The sequence below is a fragment of the Spinacia oleracea genome, chromosome 6, assembly GCF_020520425.1.
Source record: "Spinacia oleracea cultivar Varoflay chromosome 6, BTI_SOV_V1, whole genome shotgun sequence".
Lineage (NCBI taxonomy): Eukaryota > Viridiplantae > Streptophyta > Magnoliopsida > Caryophyllales > Amaranthaceae > Spinacia > Spinacia oleracea.
Window position 1 is genome coordinate 103770271 of NC_079492.1, and position 26448 is coordinate 103796718.

Here is a 26448-nt window from a genome sequence, read left to right on the forward strand (position 1 = left end):
TTCTTTGTTCCTCTATGCTACAGTTATTGATTACAGGTTTTATCAGTTGCCTTTTTGCGCTCTTATTTGATGACTATTTTGATTTCTGATGTTCAATTACAGATTTCTGGCAATGTTGCTTTGCAGAATGTAAAATTTTGTTTGAAATTTGCCCCAGGCTCCTCTAATACATGACAAGAGATTACATGAACCTTAAAAACATCCTTTAAACGTGCGAGACCATTTTCTAGACCAATAATGCCGATTTATCCATCCATATGTTCAAACTTCCAAGTAATTCATTTTTGCTAACACCTTAAAGAAGGTATCACCAGGATCTCCCATTCTCCCCTCAAGGATTAAGCGAACGCTCAGTCACGAAAGTGGTCAGGGATCACCCGATTAGGTGCAGGAGGCAGACCACCAGTCCAGTTAAGCGACGCGCCGAAACAGCCTCTAACTGTAAATTCTCAATCTTTCTCATGTTTATATGTTACTCGTAAGGGCATGCTTGGATTGAGGGTAGTGCATTAAGGGGATAATAAAAGTCAAACTAAAAAATATAAGGTAATTGAAGGGGATGATGATGGGATGAAGTGGTGGCAAAGAGAATAAGCTAATGTTGACAAGAAGAAAATAAAAGGAAAGGGGGAACAAATTACAAATACCCTCGTTATTGGGGAATAGTTACCCACCATCCCACTAGGATAATTATTACCCTCATTTGGAGAGTAATAACTTCCCCCTTCCTCCCTTCTCCTCACGACACCACCACTACCACAACTTCTCATCACAATACCACCACACCACCCTCCTTGCAACCACCTCAATTCACCTTCATTGTCTTTTTATTAAGGTGGTTTGACTTTTATTACCCCCATAATCCATTACATTGGTTAACGTGATAAAAAAAATTGTGCCATCTAAAAAAACGGGGAAAGTAGCTTTTAACCTGTTCGATGCACGGGTAATTATTATTATTATTTTAAAGGAGTACCCCATCCGTCCCATCTTACAATTTTTGTTTTCTATGTAGGGTGTCTCAAATGTTGTACTCCCTCGATCTGTCCCTAAATGTTTTTCTCATTTCTCTTTAGCACACATGCCAATGCACATTTTACATCGTTAATATATCTAGTTACGTGTTATTAAAAATTATAAAATTTTCATATTGTTAAAGTACTCATTGAGACGAATCAAACAAGACCCCCCATGACTATGTTTTTTCTTATATATTGAACGTAATTCATAAGATTTTCTTCAATTGTGAATAGTTTCAAAAATCTAAATGGGAAAAATATTTAGATTCGGAGGGAGTATCTAATTTGACAATTTTATATTTAATCAATTAATTTGCCCAACATACCCTTATAAACAATTTAAATACTCAAATTGTCCTACTTTTCTTTACGAAACATGTGCCCAAAATTAATGTTTGTTCTATGAAAATTTGTGTTGTTGATTTTTTTTTATTTAATTAACAACCCCCTCTCTCTTCCATACTTTTATTGATTTTTGTTTTTTTGTTTAAAAAATTATAAAAAATTTATATATTCTTTTACTCCCTCTGTCTCTTTTTGTTTTTACGTTTGGTATTTTTCACGCATTTTAACGACTAATTAATGTGCATTGAGATTCTTCTAAGTGTTTTATGTAAACGAGGAAAATTGCGTTTATTTATAATGCTTTCAATCTTATCAAAATTCTAATATTGGGAAAATGAGAAAAAAGTTAATGTTCTAATGGAAAAGTGTGAGATATTAAATGACCAAATGGATTTAATTGGTTAAAATAATAATTGGACACAAATTTTGATAGAATATTAAATTATTTATGTGATAATATAAAAGAAAATGTAAAAAACATTTTGGGACACCCAAAAGGAAAACGTAAAGAACAAAAAGAGACGGAGGGAGTAATAAACTACAATAACATTAATTTTTAATCATGTCATTTTTCAAATTCTTTAATTCCCGCAAAAAATGTCAACGGACATTGTATTATGGGACAAAGAGAGTATATTTTAAAATATTGTTGGTAAGGTTGAAGGAATTATTTGCAATGTAAAAAAAGTGATTCATTTTTAACAAACACAAGTACAGAAAGGAAAAATTAATTAGAAAAGTAACGAGAAGACATGTGGCAAAAAATACTTGTGGCTTATCGCGAACATGCCTTCAGTCTCAACCACTGGGTCAATACGGAGTACTCGTTAGTTTAACTACAAAAATGACTAGTGCTTGGTGCACACATTGCGCGTAGAGATTTTTTTAATCCGATTTTATAATAATGTTTCAACACTTTAAAAGAGTAAACTGGCTTTTGGGGCCGGACGATGACCTAAACTATCACATGAATAACTCATTACAAAAAAGGCCAATAGTGGTGGGATTTCCTGTCGCGAACCTGTTATATAAGGGGGTCGTCATTAATGGAAAACCACGTCGTTAGCCCGTCGTAAAAGGCATTTGCGACAGTTATTTCCGTCCTTATATAGTTGTTAGCCCGTCGCAAAAGGCTTTTGCGACGAGAATTTTTGACCCGTCATTATTGAGTTGTCATTAATAATACAAATTCTTATAGTGACTACAATTATGCCATGGTACAAAACTTCGTGATTAAATCTCAATTTTATTTATTTTATTAATTTATCTTTGTTGTCGTTCCTTTAATCCTTTATTAACTTTGTTTTGCAAAGGATGACATGTAACGTGACATAGTTTAACGGTTAAGCCTTTAATGCTAAACTAGTTCTTGGACCCATTCGACGAACGGGCTGGTTATATGTTGGTCTACTGTGATATATAATGGCATTTTAGAGATCTCATTCTATTAGTAGGCACTGGTAATACTCCGTAGTTATTAGTTGTTTGAACTTTTTATTTCACTTTTCAAAATGATCATTACATTTACTATTTGCACAATTACTAAGATAAAAATGGAGAGTGTGTAAATTGGGTGAGTATAATAAAATATGGATAATATAAGAGAGATGCGTAAAGATGTTGGTGGGTAGAAGAGGACTGTTTCAAGCTGTTAAAAACTTGAAGAAGGCTTGGAAAATTGGCGACGGTGAACTTGTAAGGGAAACTAGTATGCCTTGGGTTAATGGTGCAATTCCAAAGGTTGAATCGAATATATTGTTGAGGAATGCTAACAATTGGATGGTGAAGGACTTTATCTCGCCCTCAAAAGTTTGGGACTCAAGCTAGGTTGGTTAGAGAAAGATTTGAGTGGGAGGATGCGCAATCAATCCTTGCTCTTGACCTCATAAGCATAGACGAGATTTCTTTGAGACTCAAGCTAGGTTGGTTAGAGAAAGATTTGAGTGGGAGGATGCGCAATCAATCCTTGCTCTTGACCTCATAAGCATAGATGAGATTTCTTGTACTTAAAGAATCATCAATCCGGTATTTTCACAATCAACTCAGGTTATGTTTTCCTAACTTCTTATCTCAATGATATGTTCCATAGGGAGGTGGGTATCAATAAACTAATATGGAGACTTCTAATCCTCCCAAAATGAAAAATGTTTCTTTGGTAGTTGGGTCATAATGTTATCACTCTTAATGATAACCTTATTCATAGGGGGATAGAAGTGATCAATGTCTGTGATTACTATGGAATGGAAGGAGAGATTTTGCAACATCTCTTTCGTACTTGTAGCCTTGCAAAGTTAGCTTGGGAGTTATGCCTAATCTCACATTGCCTAGATAATGATGGTGTCGTTCCCTTTAAAGAATGGTTCCAAAGCTATATCATGTTGTTTCATAACGAGGATGGCCCAACAGTTCCCGTATCGATACCTTTTGTGGCGATGCTCTGGAGCTTATGGATCACAAGGAATGCAAGGATTTTTAGGAATGAATCGACACATGTTCGAACGGTGTTAACAAACATGAGGAGAGCAATTGATGAGTGTGAAATTTATAAGAAACCAAAAGCTATAGTCATTGACTACTCGCTAAACTCTCAACAATTGATTAGGTCGCCAGGTTTTCACCATGTTCATCTGGGAAGTCAATTGACTTCTTTTCCTAACTTTGTTTGCAGGTTGAAGGTTCGTGGGAGAAGAAGACAAAGAAAGTAGGGTTTGGTTGGGCGGCTATGAACAAAAATGATGGAATATGCAAGGATGGGGTTGGAACTTATGACTTGTCTCACTCAACCCTTCACTCATAGGCCCTGTTCGGCAAAATTAGCGGTAGCGGGTAGCGGTTAGCGGTTGAGTAGCGGGTAGCGGTTAAAGTAGCGAGTAGCGGTGAATAGTAGCGGGTAACGGTTAGCTGTCAAAGTAGCGGTAACTAATATGAGTGTTCGGTAAAAGTAGCGGTTGATATTATAAAAATAAAAATAAAAGCAAGAATATTATTTAAAACTTTATTATAAATTTGTCAAACGCTACCCGCTACCTTAAACGCTACTAATTTTAACGTTTGACAAAAGCTACCCAACCGCTACCTCAACCGCTAACCGCTACCTAAATCGCTACTTTACCAAACACTTAACAAATTTTACAAGTAGCGTCTTGACTAGGTCAAAACGCTACCCGCTACCTCAAACGCTACCGGCGAACACGCCCATAAGCTAGAGCATGCTTGGAAGGTATTCGATGGTGCAAGGAACAACAAAAGGAGGAAATGTTAATTTATACGGAGTCGATGAACCAAAATTTAAGTCTAGCAACAACAAGAGAAAAAGAGGTCTCGATATTTTGACAATTAAGAGGCAATTAAAGATGTAGTTGTTGCTTTCAAAACATGTATCGTCGTCAAGGTGGATCGTCATCAAGTACACCGGGCGCATGAAATAGCGAATTTGTGCAGGGCACTTTGCTTTCTTTCAATATATCTGTGTCTTAGTTTTTGTTTGTGTTAAGCTATTGTCAAAAAAAGAAGTTTATTTCAGACAAAATAAGTTTTTTCCAGATAAAATAAGTCAACATAAGTTTAGTTAAATTCAAACAAATAAGTCGAATAGAATGGAGCCTTAGAGACGCCTTTTAATATATAGTACGGTGTACTAATTTTCTATGCACGCGATGCGTGCTTGTAATTTAAAAATACACACTATAATACTTTTTTGGTTAATACTTTTTACACTTTTTATTTTCTTCATTTAATATTTTTGGGATTTTAGTAATTATCTTTTAAATTACTTCCTTTTTATATTGTAATATAAAATGTTTTGTGTTTAATTTATTTTTATTTTTTAAATTTTAGTAGATGCTCTCGGACGTTCCTTTATTTAATACAGATAGATAAATATTTTTTAACACCTGATGGTTGAAATTGAGGCTTTATATATTATAAAACTTAGATTCAAATTCCCCCCTCATTAATTTGTATAAATTTTACTTTTGAAGGATCATTAATTTGTATATTTCTCATTTAGAAAAAAATAAAATCGAAAGGGGAGAAATTTTTAGATTATTTAAAACAAAAATAAAAAGAAAAAGAAAAATAAATTCAACTACACCGAAAAAAGAAAATGGCTTTTTCGAGAATAGATGACAATAGAAAGGGTAAAAAGTTGACCTAAAAGCAAAACATATTGAAATTATTTCCGACGAATGAGATCTTAGCATTTCAATTACAGCCAAAACCACCCTTTCGTTTTCTTCTCCTTCTTCTTTCCCTTTTCCCCTCCATCTCCTCTGCAACTAGAGAGAGAAAACCTCCCCAAAATTAAAATTTAGAGAGAGAAAATCAACCCACACCTTCATTAATCTAATGTTTTCTTAACTATCCACTTTTTTAATTTTTCAATTAATAAACACCCTAATCGAACCCCACCCCCAAAAGTGGTATTTTCAATTTAAATTCAAATTCAACTATTATTTAATATTTTTTTTTTGTTTTGTTTTTGGAAAAAAAATACAACATTGCTAAAGCCATAAGCACCTTCAAACTTCAGCAATTTGCATAAAAATTTATACCCTTTCCCCTTTTTCTCTCAGGGAAACCTAAAGTTTGCAATTTAATTTTGGGGTTTTCATTGAAACTTTTCGAAACGGGGAAACGTGAGAAAGATCGATGGAACCGGCGGTGTTGGACGACATAATAAACAGGCTATTGGACTTTCGAAACGCCAGGCCTGGTGCTGCAAGACAGGTTCAGCTTTCTGAGTCTGAGATCCGCCAACTTTGCACGGCTGCCAAAGATATCTTCTTGCAACAACCTAATCTTTTGGAGCTTGAAGCCCCCATCAAGATCTGCGGTAATCTATTTTTTTTTTACCCGTTTGATTTTTTTTCAGCCCTTTTTCTGCCTTGCTCAATTTGTAAAAATACGTTTGTTTCTGTTGGCGTTTTTTAATTATTTTTGTGTGTTTTTATCATGTTTTAGAATAATATATTTAGGGATTATGAGGGGAAATGCGGAATGATTGAGTAAAAAGAGTTTTGATTGCTTTGTTTTTGAGGGTTGTTGGATTTGTTTCGAGCTCATTGTAATTGGATTATATGAGGGTTATGATTGATGTAAATATTATTATATAATGATGAATTAGGAGGGTGTGCTTATTTTTTTGGGGGGTGGGGAGGGGTAACCATATGATTATGATGTAACACATTGTACGATTGGTTCATAATTTTTGATAGGCATTAATCTTTACACTTTAGCTTTGACAGAAAGAGGAAGCGGAATCATTTATGTTAGTTGGTGTGTAGTTCACTTGTTTGTAAAGCAAAATGGTTATTGATTACCTTGGTTATTCTTCGTTTGTTATAAGATTGGCAAAAGTATATTGCCGATTGGATTATCGTAGCGCTTAACTTCTGGTTGGCATAGTGGTGGTTCCTAGTGAGTGCTATAGGCCTTTTGTTTTATAGCTTCAGGGGAGATGTATATGTGATCTTTTTTATGTTTGACGTGGGTATTTGTAATAGAATTCGGACAATAAAAGAAATAAATGGTTGTTTGAGTGGGAGAACTTTCTGTCAAAGCAGGAGAAATAAGAACGATATTGTAATTGTATGTTTATAAGGCCTATTTTAATTTGTTCCTTCTTTTCAACCATTGCTAGCATGGGAAGAGTATTCAATTTTAAAATGCCTTGTTTTAGTTGCTGCAATAGAGGAATCTATTTCTAGTTGAAGATGTTGTACCTGATTCTTTTAACATTACTGCCTCTAGCTGTTAGGAGATTATAGCCTCGTGTTGTTGTGATATATGTACCGTGTAAAGCACGGGAAATAACTGCTTGATTTCACAATCAATTGTAGCACACCTTCTGTTGCTAGTTTTGCTCAGTATTTTTTATTTTTTTTGTGCCAGCATCTTATTATAGCTTCAATGTTATGTATGTTTCTTCTCTTGTGTGTGCCGTGCTGCTTGAGATGGATGATATCTGTTTCAAATAGTCTTAAGATTTGACTGAAAAAGTATTTTCTGTGATTGCAGGTGATATCCATGGGCAATATGGTGACCTCTTGAGACTTTTTGAATACGGGGGTTTTCCTCCTGAAGCTAACTACTTATTTCTAGGGGACTATGTTGACCGGGGCAAGCAGAGTTTAGAAACAATTTGCCTTATGCTTTCTTACAAAATTAAATATCCAGAAAATTTCTTCCTTTTACGAGGGAACCATGAATGTGCTTCCATTAACAGGATTTATGGATTTTATGACGAATGTAAACGCCGGTTTAATGTGAGACTTTGGAAGACATTTACTGATTGTTTTAATTGTCTACCTGTGGCTGCTGTTATAGATGACAAAATATTGTGCATGCACGGTGGTCTCTCTCCTGATTTGACTAACGTGGATCAAATAAAAAGTTTATCTCGGCCAACTGATGTACCAGAATCAGGTTTATTATGTGATTTATTGTGGTCAGACCCTTCTAGAGAGGTTAAAGGTTGGGGTATGAATGATCGGGGAGTCTCTTACACCTTCGGTGCTGATAAAGTGGCCGAATTCTTAATGAAGAATGACATGGACCTAATTTGCCGTGCACATCAGGTTATATATGTTTCCATTGCTTCATTTTTATTTTTCCTCTTCAACTTTTTAGCTCATCATTATGATTTTGTTCAGGTTGTTGAGGATGGATATGAATTTTTTGCTGATAGACAACTTGTTACTATATTCTCTGCTCCCAATTACTGCGGTGAATTTGATAATGCTGGTGCAATGATGAGTGTTGATGAGAGTTTGATGTGTTCGTTTCAAATCTTGAAGCCGTCTGAGAGAAGAAGATTTCTTTGATCAAAGTTTTGATGATGTAGTCGTCATTCTTTGTTCAGGTTGGTGGTCTCATGATCTTCAGTTTTTCACTATTTTCCCTGTGATGCTAGAAAGTATAGGCAATTCCTGTTTGTGAAGTTTGATGTTTATGCCGTTTATTGAGAACTTTGATTTTTTTTTTCTTCTTTTTTTTGTAAACCTTTGTTGGGCTGTGGTTTATTCACCCTAGTGTTTTACAGCTTCCCCAATATAGATACACTTCCTTAGTCTTGTATATGCAAAGAAGTAAGATTTCACAACCACTTCTGTGATTAATTTGCCACTTCAATAGGCTCTTTAGTTCTTTCTCCTTTAAGGCACATTGTGGTGTGCAGCATTTTAGTGGAGGAGTGATTTTTTAACTTTCTTTTGATAGCCTAACTTTGTGCTGCAGTTTAAAGTTTACAGGTTACATTATTTTCAAGCACATTCTTTTACGCGTCTTGTCGATGAAATTTGTGATTGGAATTGGAAACGAGGCGTGGTGTACTGCTTCCGTGATTTGTCATAATATAGGCAATAATTACTTGTTTCATTTCTCCTCCACTTTCCCACACCTCCTCCCACATTATATAAAAGGAAAACAGCTAGAAGATGCTTTGTATCTTTGTTCATTCATGCCCTAGTGACATCAAAAGTACTATTTTACTGTTTTAACTCTGTCATCTAATATCTCCCTCTGAAATCAGTGTAATCTGTTTTTCCTCCACCCAAATGTTCCTTCTTAGTAATCTCAATCATAGAGGCTTGGGAGTGTAAATCTTGCAGCTGTGTTGAATAAAGGCTTGATGATAGATTTTTATTGGTCTGTCTGCTATGATTTTGGAAACGGTACAAGTCAGGTGTTTTGTAGAGTTGAGTGGATATTGATACATGCCATATGAATGATTTATAAGGAAGTTGAGATTATAGGTAGAATTTGACTGGTAATGTGGTACGTCAAAACAATCATCTTAAATGCCCCTCATCTGCCAAATGTTCTAGTCAAGAACTGTAGTTAAGCTATGCTTCGTATATTTCAGTAGTTGAAATATTGAATATTTTTTTTTGGGAAATGTGCATCTGAGTTGCTTCATGCTTACAATGTGGAATGTCACTCAAACAGAGTACTTAAGAATTCAGAACAGACACGGGCATAGATTACCCATAGAAGTAATTGAATCTCCAGTGCACCTTTTACTTTCTTCTGTGACCTTTTCCTGTTCTTCTTGGGGAAAGTTGCAGGAGTTTGGTTAGGATACTTTTTTTCAAGCTATTAATTGAATATGTATTCTCCAAGGATGATTAGTTTCTTGCTGTCACTTGGTGAATTCAGTGAGTTTTGTTTACGCTAAGTTTGCTTTAGATAGAAGCAATCATCATGTGAAAGTGTGAATTATCATTAACTTTGCAGCTGCATTTGGCTGTAAGTGCATTTACTCCCTACTCTGATGCACTCAATGACACTCCCCTACAAAATACTCGGTATAGATATTATCAAGGGATAATTTTAAAGTATTACTGGGTAGGTAACGTATGAAAACCTAGAGCTCTTTTGTTTTTGATATAGGTGGTGAAACACTTAGTTGGAAGTTATGGATCTATTATTATAGATATCTCTTTTTCACCTAAATGCATGCCTAGGTGCCAAATTGCCTTGACGTTTTTGGTAGGGTAGATGTTTATACTATAAATTTGTCCAGAAACACTTCTGCTATGGACTATGGTATTGCTTTGAAGACAGCCTATGACTTGAAATACCTAACGAGAGTTGTGATGTTTGTTTTGCAGATACCTCATATTTCTTGCTGTTATTATTATTATTATTTCGGGAGATTAAATGAGTTTAGGCCACACAGTTGCTTTCTTCAAGGCTGAGAGAGCTGGGGTGTCATCCTGCATAATCTTTGAAGACAAGAAATTTGAATGTAGTTGGAAAGTAATGTGATTGAACATGGAGTTTGGAGGCAATGGACAGATTTGTGGGCAATCAGAATTGTCCCTAATTATGTTATTTTTTTCCCTTAAATTTTTGTATTTTTACTTTAAAACTTTTTTGGGTAAACGAAATTCTCATTGGATAGCATGGTGCTGGTGTATATACAATTGGTCTTTTAATTGACCATTCACTCTGTGCATTGTTGACACCAATCACAATCTATGTTTGTACCACTGTCCTGATCTTGCTCTCTGCTGGTTATGTTATGTTGCTATTTGAAGGTTTCATCTTGCATTCCTGTATAACAATCCTGCATTGCTGAGACTTGTTCATGTGGTGTTGGTGATCAAAATAAACTAGTGTTTCAGATTCAAGACACACCTCCATGGCTCCATCCCAATATTAAATCGGTTGAATTCAACAACACGCCTGGGGTCTGGCTTTTCCCCTTTGTCGATTTAGGTTAAGGTGTTTCTAATAAAATATGCGTGTCATGTATAACAACATGCTACGTCATCTGATGATCAAGTAATATATGTTACATATAACATACATCAAAAATTTACAGTAATAAGATTCGAACATGGGATCTATCAAGTGAGAAGTTAATATCTTACCATCTTAGTCAACCGTTAGATATAATCTTTATTGCACGTAAATATATATAACTTGGAACGTCCAAGCGTATAATATACACCAAACTTTTTACATAATGCATAACACATACTTCTTATTGCGCATAAATGCATAACTTGGAAGTATTATGATGTTTAAAGTAGAAACCCGGGGCATTGCCCGGGCACCAAACACTAGTTTGTTCTTTAAAATGTGCAGTTTTGACACATGTTTGATTTTAGCACATTTATACCCTTCCTTTTACTGATTTTTGTTATTTACATGATTAAGATTAAATATAATCATGTGAGATCTTGTTAAACTCGCATTGCTAAATATTTTCAAAATATCAACTGTTTTTTTTAAAAAAAATCTTTTACATAATTAAAGCTATTAATGATAAAAAAAATTGTGCATCAACAAACAGACTAAGAATATGCGGCAACTTTTGTGTAAGACTGCCTTACCGGAAAGACCACTTTGGTTGCTTAACTAATTGGTTCTATTTCTTAACTAATTGGTTACATTGCTTAATTAATTGATTTAATTGCTTAACTAATTAATTCCTTTGCTTAACTAATTGGTTTCAGTGCTTAACTAATTAGTCCAAATGCTTAACTAATTGGTTAAATTGCTTAACTTATATGATACCAAGGTGGTCTTTTGGGTAAGACCGCCTTATAGAAAAGTTTGTAAAGAATATGTCAACTAAATAAGAATAAAAGAATTATATTCTACATAATCTCAAATTGGCTATTGTAGACTTTAAACACTTATCATCAGATTCAAAACAAAATGTTTTTTTTTCTAGTTCAAATGACGAAGGCCCCAAAAGAAAAAGCAGAACAAACTAAAAGAAGAACCCTAGCATCTTCCTCTAAAATAATTAAGTCTTAATGGAGGGTTCTCTAATATGTAGAGACAATCAACTTGGATGACGCCCTGATTAGCAAATCAAGCCGCCACCCGATTACCTTCCTGATACAGGTGAGCGACTGTAACTTCTCAGTTTTCTCTGTTAGCTTCAAACGACAATAATTGAAATTACAGACACAATTAACACTCTCTAAATCGGCGTCCCTGAGAATTTGGACGCCAAGGCTATCAAAATGTATTTCTAATTTGGGGATTTGAAGATTTCTAGCTACCTCCAAATCATTAACATATAAATCGATGGGCATATTTTATTGTGAAATAAGTGACACTGATATCGGATCCATAATTACCAAAATATAAACTGAAGCAAAATTGATCCAACCCGATAATAATGACCGGAAATGTGACGAACCTAAACGAGTAAAACGTAAACGTAGCACAACAACATTATTGGAAACTTCCTGCCAATTAGGATTGACATAAATAGTTAAGGGATTCTCGATATTTAACCAAGGTCTCGAATTCGAGCATTCGGTGTAGAAAAAACAAGGAAAATCCTCGCAGTAGAAAAAAAAAAATATTGGAAACTTCCTACTTCGTATAAACACAAGTAGGAGTAAGATTTATGGTAAACATTACAAAAAGGCAAATTTGCCAAAAAGGACCTTTTATAACTCAAATTTTGCGAGAAAGGACCTTATATAATTTTTTTTGTGAAAACACACCTTAAAGTAATTTTTTTTGCGAGAAAGGACCTAAGGAATGTATCCGGCATTGACTGAGCTTTTCCGGCCATTAACTTGCACGTGAGCAGCACGTGTGGCTTACGTTGGCTAAAGACAATGATTTTCCTGACTCTTGAATTTTCAAACTTGATTTTATTTCGGTTTTTCTTTTCAACTTTAGGTTTTAAAGCTTAGAATTTTGGAGGAAAATTGGGTGTGATTAGCAAAATAATGCCACATGTGCTTCTCACGTGCAAGTCAATGGCCGGAAAAAACTCAGTCAATGCCGGAAATTTACTCTTGGTTGTCTTTCGCAAAAAAAATTACATTAATGTGTGATTTCACAAAAAAAAAATTATATAAGATCCTTTCTCGCAAAAAAATTTACATTAAGGTGTTATTTCACAAAAAAAAAATATATAAGGTCCTTTCTCGCAAAATTTGGATTATAAAAGGTCATTTTTAACAAATTTGCCGAGGAGTAGTACTTTTCTCTCTCCTCACTTTATATTCTGAGGCTCTCCCCAAATTCACTGCAGTCCTTAAAAACAACAATATTCCTTTCACCCTCCACTCCTCGACGCCGTAGACCACCTGCCGCCACTCTCCTCCGCCATCTCCGGCAAAGATGTTTTTCCATATTATACTGGAGAGGAACATGCAGCTTCACCCTCGCCATTTTGGCCCACGTCTCCGGGATAAACTCGTTTCTAAGCTCATGAAAGATGTTGAGGGAACCTGCAGGTTTGTTACTAATCAAAACCCTAATTTTTAAATTCAACTTTTTATTTATCCAATTACGCATTATAATTGAAATTAACTCAACTGCGTATTCTTGGGTTGCTCAATTTTTGATTTTTTAGCGGGCGCCATGGATTTGTGGTGGCAATCATGGGAATTGAGCATGTTGGCAAGGGGTTGATTAGAGATGGAACTGGGTTCGTCACTTTCCCTGTCAAGTATAAATGTGTTGTATTTCGGCCTTTTAAAGGCGAGATTCTTGAGGCTGTTGTTACCATGGTTAATAAGGTATTATATCCTTCTAAACCCCTTCGTTAAATTGAACCTCGGTTGATTAGTTTTTAACTTTTTCTTTGTGATTGTTGGAAATTGGCAGATGGGTTTCTTTGCTGAGGCTGGCCCTGTTCAGGTGTTTGTGTCTAATCATGTGAGTCTCCTTTGATTTTGTAGTTTCGGAGTTTATGCTTATGTGTTTGTAATAGCTTCAATTTTTGCATCTGTTTGATCTTAATTTGTGTGTTCAAAGAGATTTTAGATTGGTTTTAGTTACTTATGATTTGAATGCTTCCATCATATTGTAGCTGATACCGGATGATATGGAGTTCCAATCTGCTGATACACCAAATTATACAACTTCAGATAATTCAGTAGGTTCTCTTGAGTCCAAGATGTTCATTTAATTTTCAGTTTCATTGTGCGGAAGTTTGATATTTTTTTTGACAGGTCAAAATTCAAAAAGACAGTGAGGTGCGGCTCAAGATTATCGGGACTAGGGTGGATGCAACAGAAATTGTATGCCTTCCCTTTTTCTTTCATACTAAATTGCATATTCAGTTGTTATTTTGGTTTGCCACTTGCTGATATTTGGATGTATTTTCTCCGATTCATATCTACTGCTTGCACTGGTTTTTTTCTTAGGAAAATTGATTTTATTTATTTATTTATTTATTGATTTACTAGTGAGTTTGTTCTATGCTTGAATGAATTTTGCTTATTAAAAGTAAACTTCAATGGTTAAAAGGTGCTTTTTGCTGGAATTGATCTTCATAATTGGAAGAGAACAAAGGCTCCCTATTTTCTCTTAGCTGTTAATTGGAATTTTGGGGAAGTTGGAGTTGATTGGGGTTCCGGAATTATGGGGAAATGGAGTTGAATGGGCTTCTTAATTTTGGAGTTGAATGGGCTTCTTAATTTTGGAGTTGAATGGGGTTCCGGACTTAGTTTCCACACATCCTAATTGTCTGGAAATTGTGTTCCCTTGTTTATCCAACTCTATGTTTCAGTTTCTAATTTCTGATTCCATACAACATACTATAATGTACTACCAAAATTTCACAGGCACCAAAATAAGATAAGTGCATCATGTAAATCAGGATAAAAGAACAACTAGATAGTTAAGGCCTCTATGCAATAAAGGGCTACAATTCTTATATTATGCAATAGACTTTCTTGAAAAGTTAACTCAGCAGCTGAAGTTTTAGATCTTAGTTTTAGAAACATCATAGCATTGATGCCATCAAAAGTGGACATCTGACAAGACGGAAAAGCGGGTAGAATTTGAAGCACAAATAGCTGTCTGTGTATAATATCTCAGATTATGAACTCGGTGAACAACATGTAGAAAACATCAAGCAACTTAAATCTCCCAGTGTGAGGCCACACCCACTGACCCACAGCCTCTTGATAAGCAGATGTCAGATTAGAATTTTCCTCAAAAAGCTTCTCTATCTCTGAAGATTGTGAATCAATCTGCAAAAACATAATCTAACTTGAGCGAAGGGGAAGAAAATAATATTGCATTTAGGAAAAAGAAGAGGATAGGGGTAAAAGAAGGATTATGTTCTATATTAATAAGGCAAGAAAGCTTTCCAGCCAAAAATAACGAGGCAAGAGAGGTTACCTCTAGCAGAATCTTCTGCCTCTCCCTTCTGATCTCTCAAGGTAATGATCCTCGAATTTCTCCTTGTCTTGCTACAAGATTTCGAAAAAGTAACAAACTGTGTAAATTAGTGATCAACATTTCAGCAGCATTTGAAAGACCATATTCATCTAGAAGGGATTTCACTGAAGCAAAGAAAGAGAAGTCCACAGAGATGTGTTGACTGAACCATTAAACTAGTAGAATGTACATGACTCTTTTGATCCCGTGTATCAATTCCATGTCAAATTATTACACGGTTTAATTCTTTAGTCAAAACTGGAATAAAATTCCAAGACTTGACTAATTTTTCATTTCAAATCCATTTTTAGAGTCTGCTGAAAGATCCTGCCTTAAAGGAATGACTAAGCTTTAACTCAATATGTTAACCTGAAAAGTGAAATATAATGTACAGCAATCACAGATTGCTTTGTACACACAAATACAAGGAAAAATGTGTTGGGAATCAATATGAAGAGGAATCTGGCTGACCAAGGTATATGTCTTCGATGATGTTTTCTCTGCAGCATCTTCTGCAACAAATACAAACAAAAATATTAAGAAAACAAGTTCACTAGATGATGTCAGAAATAATTTAAAAAAGGAATCTGTAGATCCCTAGCTCCCAATTAAAACTTGGATACAAAACCATTGACTGCTCCCATTGAAAGAAAAAAGAAAGGTCCCTGTCAAGCTTTTCCCAAATTACCAACATTCATAAATTGATGGAAACATGGCAACAAGTCATTAAAGGGGCGTTTGGTTCAATTGGGGTAAAGGGAATGAAGTCAACAAAGGGAATGGAAGGGAAAAGAAATAAAAACCCTTTGGTATCTACTGCTTGCACTGGTTTTTCCTTAGGAAAATTGATTTTATTTATTTATTGATTTACTAGTGAGTTAGTTGTATGCTTGAATGAATTTTGCTTATAGAAAGTAAACTTCATGGTTAAAAAGGTGGTTTTTGCTGGAATTGATCTTCATAACTGGAAGAGAACAAAGGCTCCCTATTTTCTCTTGGCTGTTAATTGGAATTTTGGGGCAGTTGGAGTTGGATGGGGTTCCGGAATTATGGGGAAATGGAATTGAATGGGCTTCTTAATTTTGAAGGGATTCAGTAAAGATATTTTAGAGATATCAAGGACAATAATGAGTCTCTTTGTTCATTCAGTGTTGTTGTTTTCTTCATTTTAGAGCTGTAAATATGTTAATTTACATGTTTCAGAGGTTGTTGATTGAACTAGGGGAAATGGGCCCCGAGGAGGTGTGAATATTGGCTCTTAATATGTGATGTTTGAAGTAATTTGGCTCTTAATATGTTAATATGTGATATATGGCTGTATTTTCTCCGATTGGTATCTACTAGTGAGTTTGTTGTATGCTTGAATGAATTTTGCATATTGAAAGTACACTTCATGGTTAAAAAGGTGCTTTTTGCTGGAATGGATTTTCATAATTGGAAGAGAACAAAGGCTCCCTATTTTGTTTGATGTTGATTGATGCTGTTACTGTTAGATTCAATTCTCAGAATTTAAATCTATCTAAAGTTTTGCCCTTTTGATGGAGACAATGGTGTATTTGCAACTTATTAGCTATTACGGATACTTTAATAGAGTAACTTTGCAAGTCCAATTTTGTATTTGTTTATCTTTTTTGTGTTTGTTGATGAGCTTGCTTATTCTGTCTATGGTTCTTCTGTGATTATTGAGTGATGATGATTGTGATACTATTATGCCTAAATTGTAGCATTTATGGTTTATGGGTAGCGAATGCGTATATCGTGAAAGTGTGGTACCTATTGTTCAAATATTTGGTAGATTTAGCAAAGAAATGATCGGCATTGAGATGGTCACTTGGGATTTAGCATTTAGAATGAGTTGATTTGGGTCCTGTACTCCTTGTTGCTTCCTGATTGTATGGCTTATCATACCCGTGTTTGTTATTTAGCTTTGAAATTGGCAAACTGAGATAACTGTTGAATAATTTAGTTGCTGCCACTAGTTAGAGAATGATTTGCAATTAAGCATTGCCTTCCCCTAGCCTGAGTATTTCACTTGGGTATCTGATTCTGCAGCTCCATTAGTCTTTGATAAGGGGGGGGGGGGGGGGGGGGGGGGTTGAGTATATTTGGGGCACAAAGTACTACGCTGTATCTGTTTTCATTGTAGTTTGTTGTTGTGTAGTGATATAAGAATGAAATTGCCTAGGAAAACCGCAGGAGTAGCACATTAATTTTGCAGAAAATGTGAATAAATAACTTTCAGGTTGGAAGAGTTTTGCGCTCCATCGGATTCTGATCATTTATGGATCACCTAATTTTTGTTTTGTGGTGACTTTGATGGTTCCTTCTCTATGCCTGTTAAGCTTACTGTTTAGTAGAAGCAGTGCAGTGACCGTTAACTGGAAATGATTGCGGGAATCATATTCAATTGCATCTATTCATGCTCGTGGATATGTTGTGTTTATGTTCTGTATCCACAAAGATTCTGGTTTCACTAAAATGAATAACAGTAAGTAGTTTGTTGTTTGTTTTGTACCTGGATTTGCTCTCATTTTAAAAGGAAATTTGCCATTATTAGGAAATAACCGGGGAAGAATATCTCTGCAGGAATCACGCCTGTGTCAAAATACCAACAATATATGCTACTAGCATGGTTCATCTCCTTCTGTATGCCTCTAGGAGGGGTTAGGATAAAAGAGAGGACTTGGGGAAAGGGGGGGTTGGATGGCGAATAGAATGGAGACGTGCGCAGCATTATATTCTGATTGATGATAACCTCATTGTGTTTGCTTGCAATAAGTACTACGTATTTAGTCTCCTTATGTTGGGTGGTTTATACAATTGCTTGTGTTGTTGAATCGTGGTTGGTTTCTCGTATACTCATGTCTATCGTATGATTGAGTTGTTGCAATAACTTGAAAAGCTTAAACATTAAATTAACGGGTTTTTCATGAAATGCCCTTCAAGGTTTCATCTAATGACCAAATACCCACTAAAATAGACAAATTATGCCTTATTTTTCTAGAAATTTTTCAAATACCCTAATTTTTAACGGAAAGTTAATGCCGTTAGTTTTAATGGTAAATAAACAGAATTAACCTTTTCAACCTCCAATTAATTTAAACTAATACTTGCGGATACTTCAGGAATGATCAGCTCTATCAGTTTAAGCTTTGTATCGTATGGTGAAATCCTTATTTGTAGTTCTCCTGTTACATGCTCATGCTCCCTCCGTATCTTTTTAAGAGATGAACATTCCTTATTCGGCCGTATTTTTATTAAGAGATACACTTTCTATTTTTGGCATGTCATTGTCCCCACCTCCAATTATACTAATCTTTTTTTCCCTAACTCAATACTCTACTTTCATCTTATTATAATAAATTCAACTCTGCCTTCTAAAACTATGTGCCGGTCAAAGTGTATCTCTTAAAAAGACACGGAGGCATTATTTTGAATCAATATCATCTTTTTGAAGTGTATTGGAAGCATAGTTGTTTATGTTTATTGGGATTGTGGTGTACTCTTTGAGAGAACCGAGTTTCAGTCACCTTTTAAGTCATTGATGTAATTGATTGATTATTAAGATTTGTTGACAACACTCATCACAAATGACATAGAAACTTTCCAATAGCTGAAATTTGAATACAGTGCCACCGAGTGTTTCCACATTTAGAGATTTTCTTCTGAGTTTTCATATGACGTGGAATGTTAAACAGTCATATGACTCATAAAGTGAGTTAGGTTTGAAGTTTGGACTACTTTGATTTAGATTGAAAGAGTGTTGGCTATTGATCTAGAATCACCATCATTCGTGATATTGTCAATTGCATTGAAATGTAGAACTTTCTGGAAGTTGTAGGTAACAATGTGGTAGTCATCCAAATGTGTGCTCTAATATAGTAAGTGATATTGTATGATGAGTTTATTTGAGTTCCTTTTTTTTTTTTTCCTGGGGTTAACTGATTTTTTTTTTTCTTGCAGTTCTGCATAGGAACGATAAAAGACGATTTTCTGGGCGTCATAAGTGACCCCGGTGCAGCTTCATGAGCTCCATTGTACTTGATATAGCTGATAACCCATTTTGTGTAGAAAATTTCTGGAACTAAATCCTCGGAGTTGTATTTTGACTTTTGAATAACCATTTAGTGGTTTGGATATAAATGCTCCTAACTTACCATATTAACACTGTTTGTATGAAACGGGAAAAATTGGTGTTAAAGTTTAATGCCTCGTGTTATTAAAGTTTAGTTAATTGAGAAGTGCATTACAAATCCCTCTATTAAAGTTTAATAAAGCGTGTCTCAAGTGCTCTTGATTAATGTTGTTTTACATAATATCTGTGATATTAAGGATATTTGAGCTTGTTGATCAAACTCAACCCATGGTTTAAGCTTTTGTATATTGTTGATAACTGCAGGTTGCAGGCATGAAAGAATATTTAAACATAATCTTTCAGTTGTGTTATATAATTTATTTTGTGTGTTATAATTTGTTGGATATAGGTCGTTGATTGAGGAGAACCAATTGGCTTGAAACATTTTAGAGCGGGTGACACTGGAAGGTCCCTATATTCATGTTTGGTAGTTTTGCAGATAACTGACTACTGCCTTGTGCCTTGTCAGGGAGCTATTTCTACTTCTGGATAGATAGCCAACAAAGGTCCTGACTCCTGACTCCTGACTCCTCAAGGAAGATGCAGTGAGGTTAAGTTCTAGTGTTATCTCTTCCGCAAATTTATATTAGGCCATGACTGATTTTACAGCCAAAGTCACTAAGTCATTTGAAAATGCTGTATATTAATAGACCAAATCCTCCTTGTATTTTCTTAAGTAAAATATCCTGCAAATTTTTGTATATTTAATGTACCATTTGGTTTACTTTCCGACATACTTAAATATGACATTGTTGTCTGACTACTGTTTACAGTTGCTGCTTCCAGAGATCAACGAAAAGAAAAGGCAACACAAGACTCAACAAAATCCTATATTTTTTGCTTAGCCTAATGTGTCGTAATCCAACCTTCCTTTACTTGTATTTTGCTTATTTATTATTTTCTAGGATGTTTCTAATAGTTTTTTAGGCTTTAGATAGAATTATTATGTTGACTTAGTGTTCACTGTTAGTTTGTAGCTAATTTAAAATAAACCTCTATGAGGGTATGAATAAATGAATTCCTACTTCTCACATTTTGTTGCCATCGCTTTATTACTTGTGTTTTGTTGTCGGCCTTTAATAGATATTGTGCCGCCATTCGCTCTAAGCAACCCAAATCCCATAAAATCCCGCAATCAGATAAATTCTCGTCGACAGTCCCGCTTGTGTTTGCTGTGTGCAAACAAGCGCCCCGATCGACCCTTGCCTCTCACTCTTGTCGCCAATAGGCAAGAGCGTTCGTCCGGAATCAAGTGCTTGCTCGTGCCCTACGAGTCACAAGACACTCATTCCGCACAAGCACGGATCCGGTGTCAAAATATTCGGGACCGTGACACTATACGAGAATCAAATGCTTTTGTAGGGACAGAGGAATACATAGGTCAAGTATATGTTCTTTAATCTCTTCTCCTCATAGAAAATGAGTTCCCTTATACATGACAAATATGTGCACAATTCGTTAACTACAATTTAACTATGTTAAGAAGCACTTTAATTGTGTTGCTATATCTCGTAATTGATGTTTTCTTGAAAAAGATTCATAGTAAATCTTGTTTCTCGTTCTCCTTTAGAGCATCTCCAATGGTTGTAGCTAGGGACTTGCTTGCAATTTTTATAAATTCCAAGCTACTAGCTTGACCATTGGAGTTGAAATAATAAATTAGCTTGGCCAAGCACTTGAAAAAATTGGCCAATAAAATAATATTAAATTAAATTAAATTAAAATATTAATTGACAAATATGACTACATTAAATATCAAGCTAGTAGCTAACCACTAGGGTACTAACTAGCTAGAAATGAAAGTAGCTTGAAATATTATGTGGTATGACAAGCTAATTTATAAATTAGCTTACCAATGAAGATGCTCTTACTTTCCTTTAGAAAATAGTTATTTACACAATTGTCTGTATCCATGTAGGGATGTCAATGGGGCGGGGCGGATGCAGATATATGTCCCTCCATCCCTATCCCCACCTAAAATTTCCATCCCCATCACCCATGGCGGGTACAAAATTCATCCCCATCCCCGCCCTAACGGGTACAAACTAAAATTCATCCCCGCCCCACCACCCGCATGGATATCCATCCCCTTCTCATCCCCGCCCCATATCCGCGTCAATATCCACCTTGTTTTTCTTATTCACCAACATCATGGAAAAAAGTAACCTCCATAACAATAAAATTCAAACACATAAAATTAAAAGTCTTGCCTTAAATCATAATATCATATACTACAAACCAATCTAAACGCATAAAAAAAATTGTTCAACTTTTTATGTTCTTTAAATTTTCCAATTCACGTAGGGAATGATATTCGGATAGAGTTGACGAGAATCAAGCGGGGCGGGTGGGGATGGGGCGGGTCCAACGCAAAATCCACACCCGCCCCATCACCCATGGCGGGTATGACTTTTATACCCATCCCCGCCCCATCACCCGCCAAACCTCTCTCCATCCCCGCCTACTTGGGGCTGATGCGACGTGGGTCTCCCATAAAACCCGCCCCACTGACATCAATCCATGGGCAATAAAGTCACCATGTAAATGTAATCTTACCACGTTTATCTTTTAATTAGAAGGTGTATAACATTCTTTTTCTGTGTCGACTGCAGGAAATTATCGGCGGGGCCACAAATTCTTATTTACGAGGGGTGTACGATAAATATTGTACACCGAAGTTAAAATTAATGTAAAATGCTTAAAAGTCACCCTTATATATATGTAAAAATTATACGAAGTATATTTTTTAGTAATAAATTTTTTCATTTTAATAAAAAAAGCTTCAAAATCACTAATAATGCATAAAATTAATCACTTTGACCCTTTAAAATATTTATCTATCAACTTCTTTTATAATAATATAAAAGTTAGAGAAAACTGGGCAGAAGTTAGGTTGGTGTACAATAAATTTATTGTAGACCTTGTGTATAAAAGACCTTTTAGGGCAGGGCATAGAGTGCAATGGATTGGTGGGCTTTAGGTAAATTGATCTTTCTCAATGTACATACGCGTTTTGTGTGTCGGAAAAAGAAAACAATTGAGCTAATTGTGAAATTTTGATGGATTGCCCAACTGTTGTCATATTAGCATACCAATAGGCAATAGTTATAGTTTTGTTCTTTTGTGTGCTGTTGTACTGGCCTTAGCCTTTCCCATTTTGCAACTTTTATGTGGGGAATGTTAATCTGCTTTGCACTAAAGTATGCAAATTAAGTTTAGAGTTCACTTCTTTGATGCACTAGCCAGTTATGTATCGATTTGAAATCAAAATTTTGTTGTTGGTTCTTAGGGATTCTGATATATGAGATGCTTTATGGGTATACACCTTTCCGTGGTAAAACAAGGCAAAAGACATTCACCAACGTGCTTCAAAAGAATCCTAAGTTTCCAGCAAGTAAGCATATCACTCTTTAATTACTTTGCCAAAAAAACCATTTTGGAACTCTGAACAAGTTGAGAGCATGATATTGAGAATGTTGCTGTGCAGTTGTGTGCTGTAGTTGTGTGCTCTCAGCAATCACCACATGGGAGTTGGTAAAAGGCTGCTTTCTTTCTTGTATTGATCCTAGGTAGATAATACATGTGACTACTTGTCCTTTTGTACAGCTGTCACTAGGTTTTAGTTGGTAGCCTTTGTATATAAGACAGCATGAGGCATGCTGCCATTTTCTTGGAACAACACAAACACTGAAATATAGAAAGAGGTTGAACCTCAAGAACACCAGAAATTCTGGTGAAGAAACCGAAATAATTAGCTGAAATTCTTTATGGTATCAGAGCAGGAATTGTAAGATCCTAAAGAAACTCGAGCTTTGCAAACAAACTAAACCCAAAATCCCTGAGAAAGTTTCAATCTTTCCTCTGAAATCATGACAGAAACAAACACAAACCTTAACCCTTACAAAGATCCCCTTTTTATTGCTATAAATGAGAATGCTGCAACACCATTGGGAAGCATCATTTTTGATGGGAACAACTTTCTCAACTGGAGTAGAAGCATACGCATTGCTCTAGGAGCAAAGAACAAGCTAGCATTCTTAGAAGGAAAGCATCCCAAACCATCTACTGGAGCTGATGAGATCCAAAAATGGACCAGATGTGACTACATGGTTAGGTCTTGGTTACTGGCCACCATGAAACCTGAAATTGCAAGCAGTCTTGTGTGCATGCAGTCTACCAAGAGACTTTGGGAAGAAATAGTTGAGAGGCATGGACAGACAAATGCACCTCAACTGTTTGCTCTCAAGAAGGAACTTTCTGAGTTTCAACAGAACAATCTGTCAGTAGGTGAATACTACTGTAAGTTGAAGGAGCTTTGGGATCAGATTGCTGAGTTGGAAGAGATTCCTGAATGCGCATGTGGTGCAATGGCAAAATGTGTATGCAGTGTGATGAAAAGAATGGTGGAGATTGAGAGTAACAACAGGTTGATGAAATTTCTGATGAGTTTAAACACAGGATATGACCAAATGAAAACAAACTTCTTGGGGATGGACCCTTTGTTGCCAGTAAACAAAGTATACAACTTGGTGCTCCAAGTTGAGAAACAGAAGCAGATAACTGGTGAGATAAGCCTTGGAAATGAGATGAGTGCAATGGCTGCAAACAGACAACCCCAAAGCTTGGGACCTCTCCTGAATTTCAACAAGAAGGAGTACAAGAAGATGAGAATAGAGAAGATTGAAAAGGATGCCAAAAGGTGTGAGCACTGTGGAATGAAAGGTCACTTGAGGGAGGAATGTTTCAAGCTTGTGGGATACCCAGAATGGTTCAAGAACAACCCCAAAGGAAAGGGAAGTATGAGGCAAGCAACAAATGTCACAAAGAACTCAGAAAACTATGCTGCTGATGAACCACTGAGCTTTGTTGAACACAAGACTGAGAGCAGTGGTGAGAAACTCACAACTCTACTCCAAGAGATGCTGAAGGCCATGGGTGAGAAACAGAATGCAGGATCAAGCAGCCAAAGCAACTTTGCAGGTAATATGAAAGCTTCCAATGCTGTAGATGATACTAATGCTTGCTTTCTCAATACTTGGTTGATAGATTCAGGTGCTAGTGACCATATGACAGGAAATAGAAACCTGTTAAGTAATCTTAGGACCCTAAAAAAGTAAAGTTAGGGTAGGGTTTCCTGATGGGAGCATTAAGACTGTGAATGAACTTGGAAATGTCCAACTGAAAGACAAACTAGTGCTGAATGATGTTTTTTACATCAGTGATTTCAAGCATAATCTGCTATCAGTCAGCAAGCTTCTACAGAGAAGTGACTTGAAGCTTTTATTTGATAAAGATGGGTGTTTGTTACAGGGCCTCTCCACTGAACAGAATCTGAAGTTTGGGAAGAATGTGAATGATCTTTACACACTGATTAGTAGGAATGAAGAAGATGAGAGTAGAAGGGAGAAACAGAAAGGAAAGAAGGTGTTAGCAGCTGCAGGAGAGAAGAGATGTCAAGAAGGAAGAAATTGTAATTAAATAGGATTTTTGAATTTGACACATGCTAGACTAGGTCATGCTTCAGTGTAAAAAATGAAACATTTGGATTTTTGCAAATGTAAAGACCTTAAAGAGTATTTCTGTGACATCTGTTGTGTTGCTAAACATCACAAACTTCCCTTTACAGCTAGTAAATCCCTTGCAGAAAAGGTGTTTGATTTGTTGCATGTTGATCTATGGGGTCCTTATAGGACTAAGGCACTAACAGGTGCAACTTATTTTTTAACAATAGTAGATGATTTTAGCAGGGCAACTTGGACACATCTCTTGTCCAACAAAGAACAGGTGAAGGAAATCCTAAATGGTTTTCTATGTCATGTAGAGAACCAATTCAATACTAGAGTAAAAATACTCAGGAGTGACAATGGAACTGAAATATTTCAGTCTGAATGTGGTAAGATGTTTACAGAAAGAGGAATCATACACCAAAGAAGTGTGCAAGGGGTTCCACAACAAAATGCTAGGGTGGAAAGAAAACATAGATTCTTACTTGAGACTGCAAGAGCTTTGAAACTGCATGCTGGTTTGCCAAGTTACCTATGGGGTGAATGCATTTTGGCTGCCACCCATTTGATAAACATGTTACCCAGTGCAGTCATTAACTGGGAAACACCATATTTCATATTGATGAAAAAGAATCCAGATTATGAACATCTGAGAGTAGTTGGGAGTTTATGTTATGCAAGTCCCCATAAGAAACCCACAGACAAATTTGCCCCAAGAGGGATCAGGTGCATCATGTTGGGTTACCCTTATTGTCAAAAGGGATATAAACTGTTAAATTTGGAAACCAGAAAAATATTTGTCAGCAGGGATGTTGTCTTTAAAGAAAACATTTTCCCCTTCTTGTTGAAGAAAGGGAAAGATGATGAGAGCATAGGGTTAAGAAATATCTTGGGAGACCTTAACCAAGAAGTTGATAATTTAGATTCAGATGTTGCTAACTTTCTTCCTGAGTTAGCTGAACAGGAAGCAGAAATTGAAGAAGAAAACATTGATCAAGGAGAAATGGAGACAGAGGAGAATGAAGAAATTGGTGAGACAATCACTGAAACTGAGCAAAACCATGAAGCTGAGCAGCAGAGTTTGAGAAGATCAACAAGGGAGAGAGGTGTTCCCAACAAGTTCAATGATTTCATCATTGATCTACCAGGGAAGAAAGAAAGGCACTCAGCTAACATGATCATAGCAAGATTGATGGAATCAGAATATTACTCAGATGAATATCTAGCTTCTCTGAATAATGTACTGAGTATTAAAGAACCAGTGCATTATGGTGAAGCTTGTGAGGATGAAGGTTGGGTAGCAGCTATGGAGGATGAGTTGAGAGCTCTAGAAGAGAATGACACTTGGGAGATGACAGATCTACCAGAAGGAAAGAAGGCTATAGACTCAAAATGGGTTTATAAGATCAAGTTTCTTCAGAAGGGAGACATTGATAAACTGAAAGCAAGATTGGTGGCAAGAGGTGACAAACAGATAGAAGGAAAAGATTATAAGCACACCTTCTCACCAGTGGCAAAATTCACCACTGTGAGAACTTTAATTGCTTTGGCCACAGCTCTCAATTGGGACATTCACCAACTTGACATCAACAATACATTTTTGCATGGCTACCTAGATGAGGAGGTGTACATGAAACCTCCAAAATGATACAAAAAGGGAAGAGAAGGTCAAGTTTGCAGATTAAAAAAGATTTTGTATGGTTTGAAGCAAGCTTCAAGGCAATGGAATCTTGAATTGACCAAGTTTTTCATTGAACATGGGTACACTCAATCCAAGAGAGATTATTCA

At 35.9% G+C, this 26448-nt stretch overlaps 2 protein-coding genes across 2 annotated transcripts; both read left to right on the forward strand.

The window, feature by feature from the left end:
* Nucleotides 1-5569: 5569 nt before the first annotated feature.
* On the forward strand, nt 5570-10357 carry LOC110803609 (serine/threonine-protein phosphatase PP1 isozyme 2). Its single transcript, XM_022009133.2, has 4 exons — nt 5570-6198; nt 7383-7942; nt 8018-8226; nt 9977-10357. The coding sequence occupies exons 1-3, from the start codon at nt 6015-6017 to the stop codon at nt 8186-8188; spliced, it is 915 nt and encodes a 304-aa protein (XP_021864825.1). The 5' UTR covers nt 5570-6014; the 3' UTR covers nt 8189-8226; nt 9977-10357.
* Nucleotides 10358-12823: 2466 nt separating this feature from the next.
* Nucleotides 12824-19296, forward strand: LOC110803608 (DNA-directed RNA polymerase II subunit RPB7). Its single transcript, XM_022009132.2, has 6 exons — nt 12824-13084; nt 13204-13369; nt 13458-13508; nt 13663-13728; nt 13805-13873; nt 18984-19296. Exons 1-6 carry the CDS (start codon nt 12969-12971, stop codon nt 19047-19049), a joined length of 534 nt encoding a protein of 177 aa, XP_021864824.1. The 5' UTR covers nt 12824-12968; the 3' UTR covers nt 19050-19296.
* Nucleotides 19297-26448: the final 7152 nt, after the last annotated feature.

Bases quoted from the DNA above. Each gene is read 5' to 3' on its own strand.
- LOC110803609 (XM_022009133.2), top strand. From the start codon at position 6,015: ATGGAACCGGCGGTGTTGGACGACATAATAAACAGGCTATTGGACTTT. The intron at 6,199-7,382 runs GTAATCTATTTT...CTGTGATTGCAG, and splicing joins AGCCCCCATCAAGATCTGCG to GTGATATCCATGGGCAATAT. The intron at 7,943-8,017 runs GTTATATATGTT...GATTTTGTTCAG, and splicing joins TAATTTGCCGTGCACATCAG to GTTGTTGAGGATGGATATGA.
- LOC110803608 (XM_022009132.2), top strand. From the start codon at position 12,969: ATGTTTTTCCATATTATACTGGAGAGGAACATGCAGCTTCACCCTCGC. The intron at 13,509-13,662 runs GTGAGTCTCCTT...ATCATATTGTAG, and splicing joins AGGTGTTTGTGTCTAATCAT to CTGATACCGGATGATATGGA. The intron at 13,874-18,983 runs GTATGCCTTCCC...TTTTTCTTGCAG, and splicing joins GGGTGGATGCAACAGAAATT to TTCTGCATAGGAACGATAAA.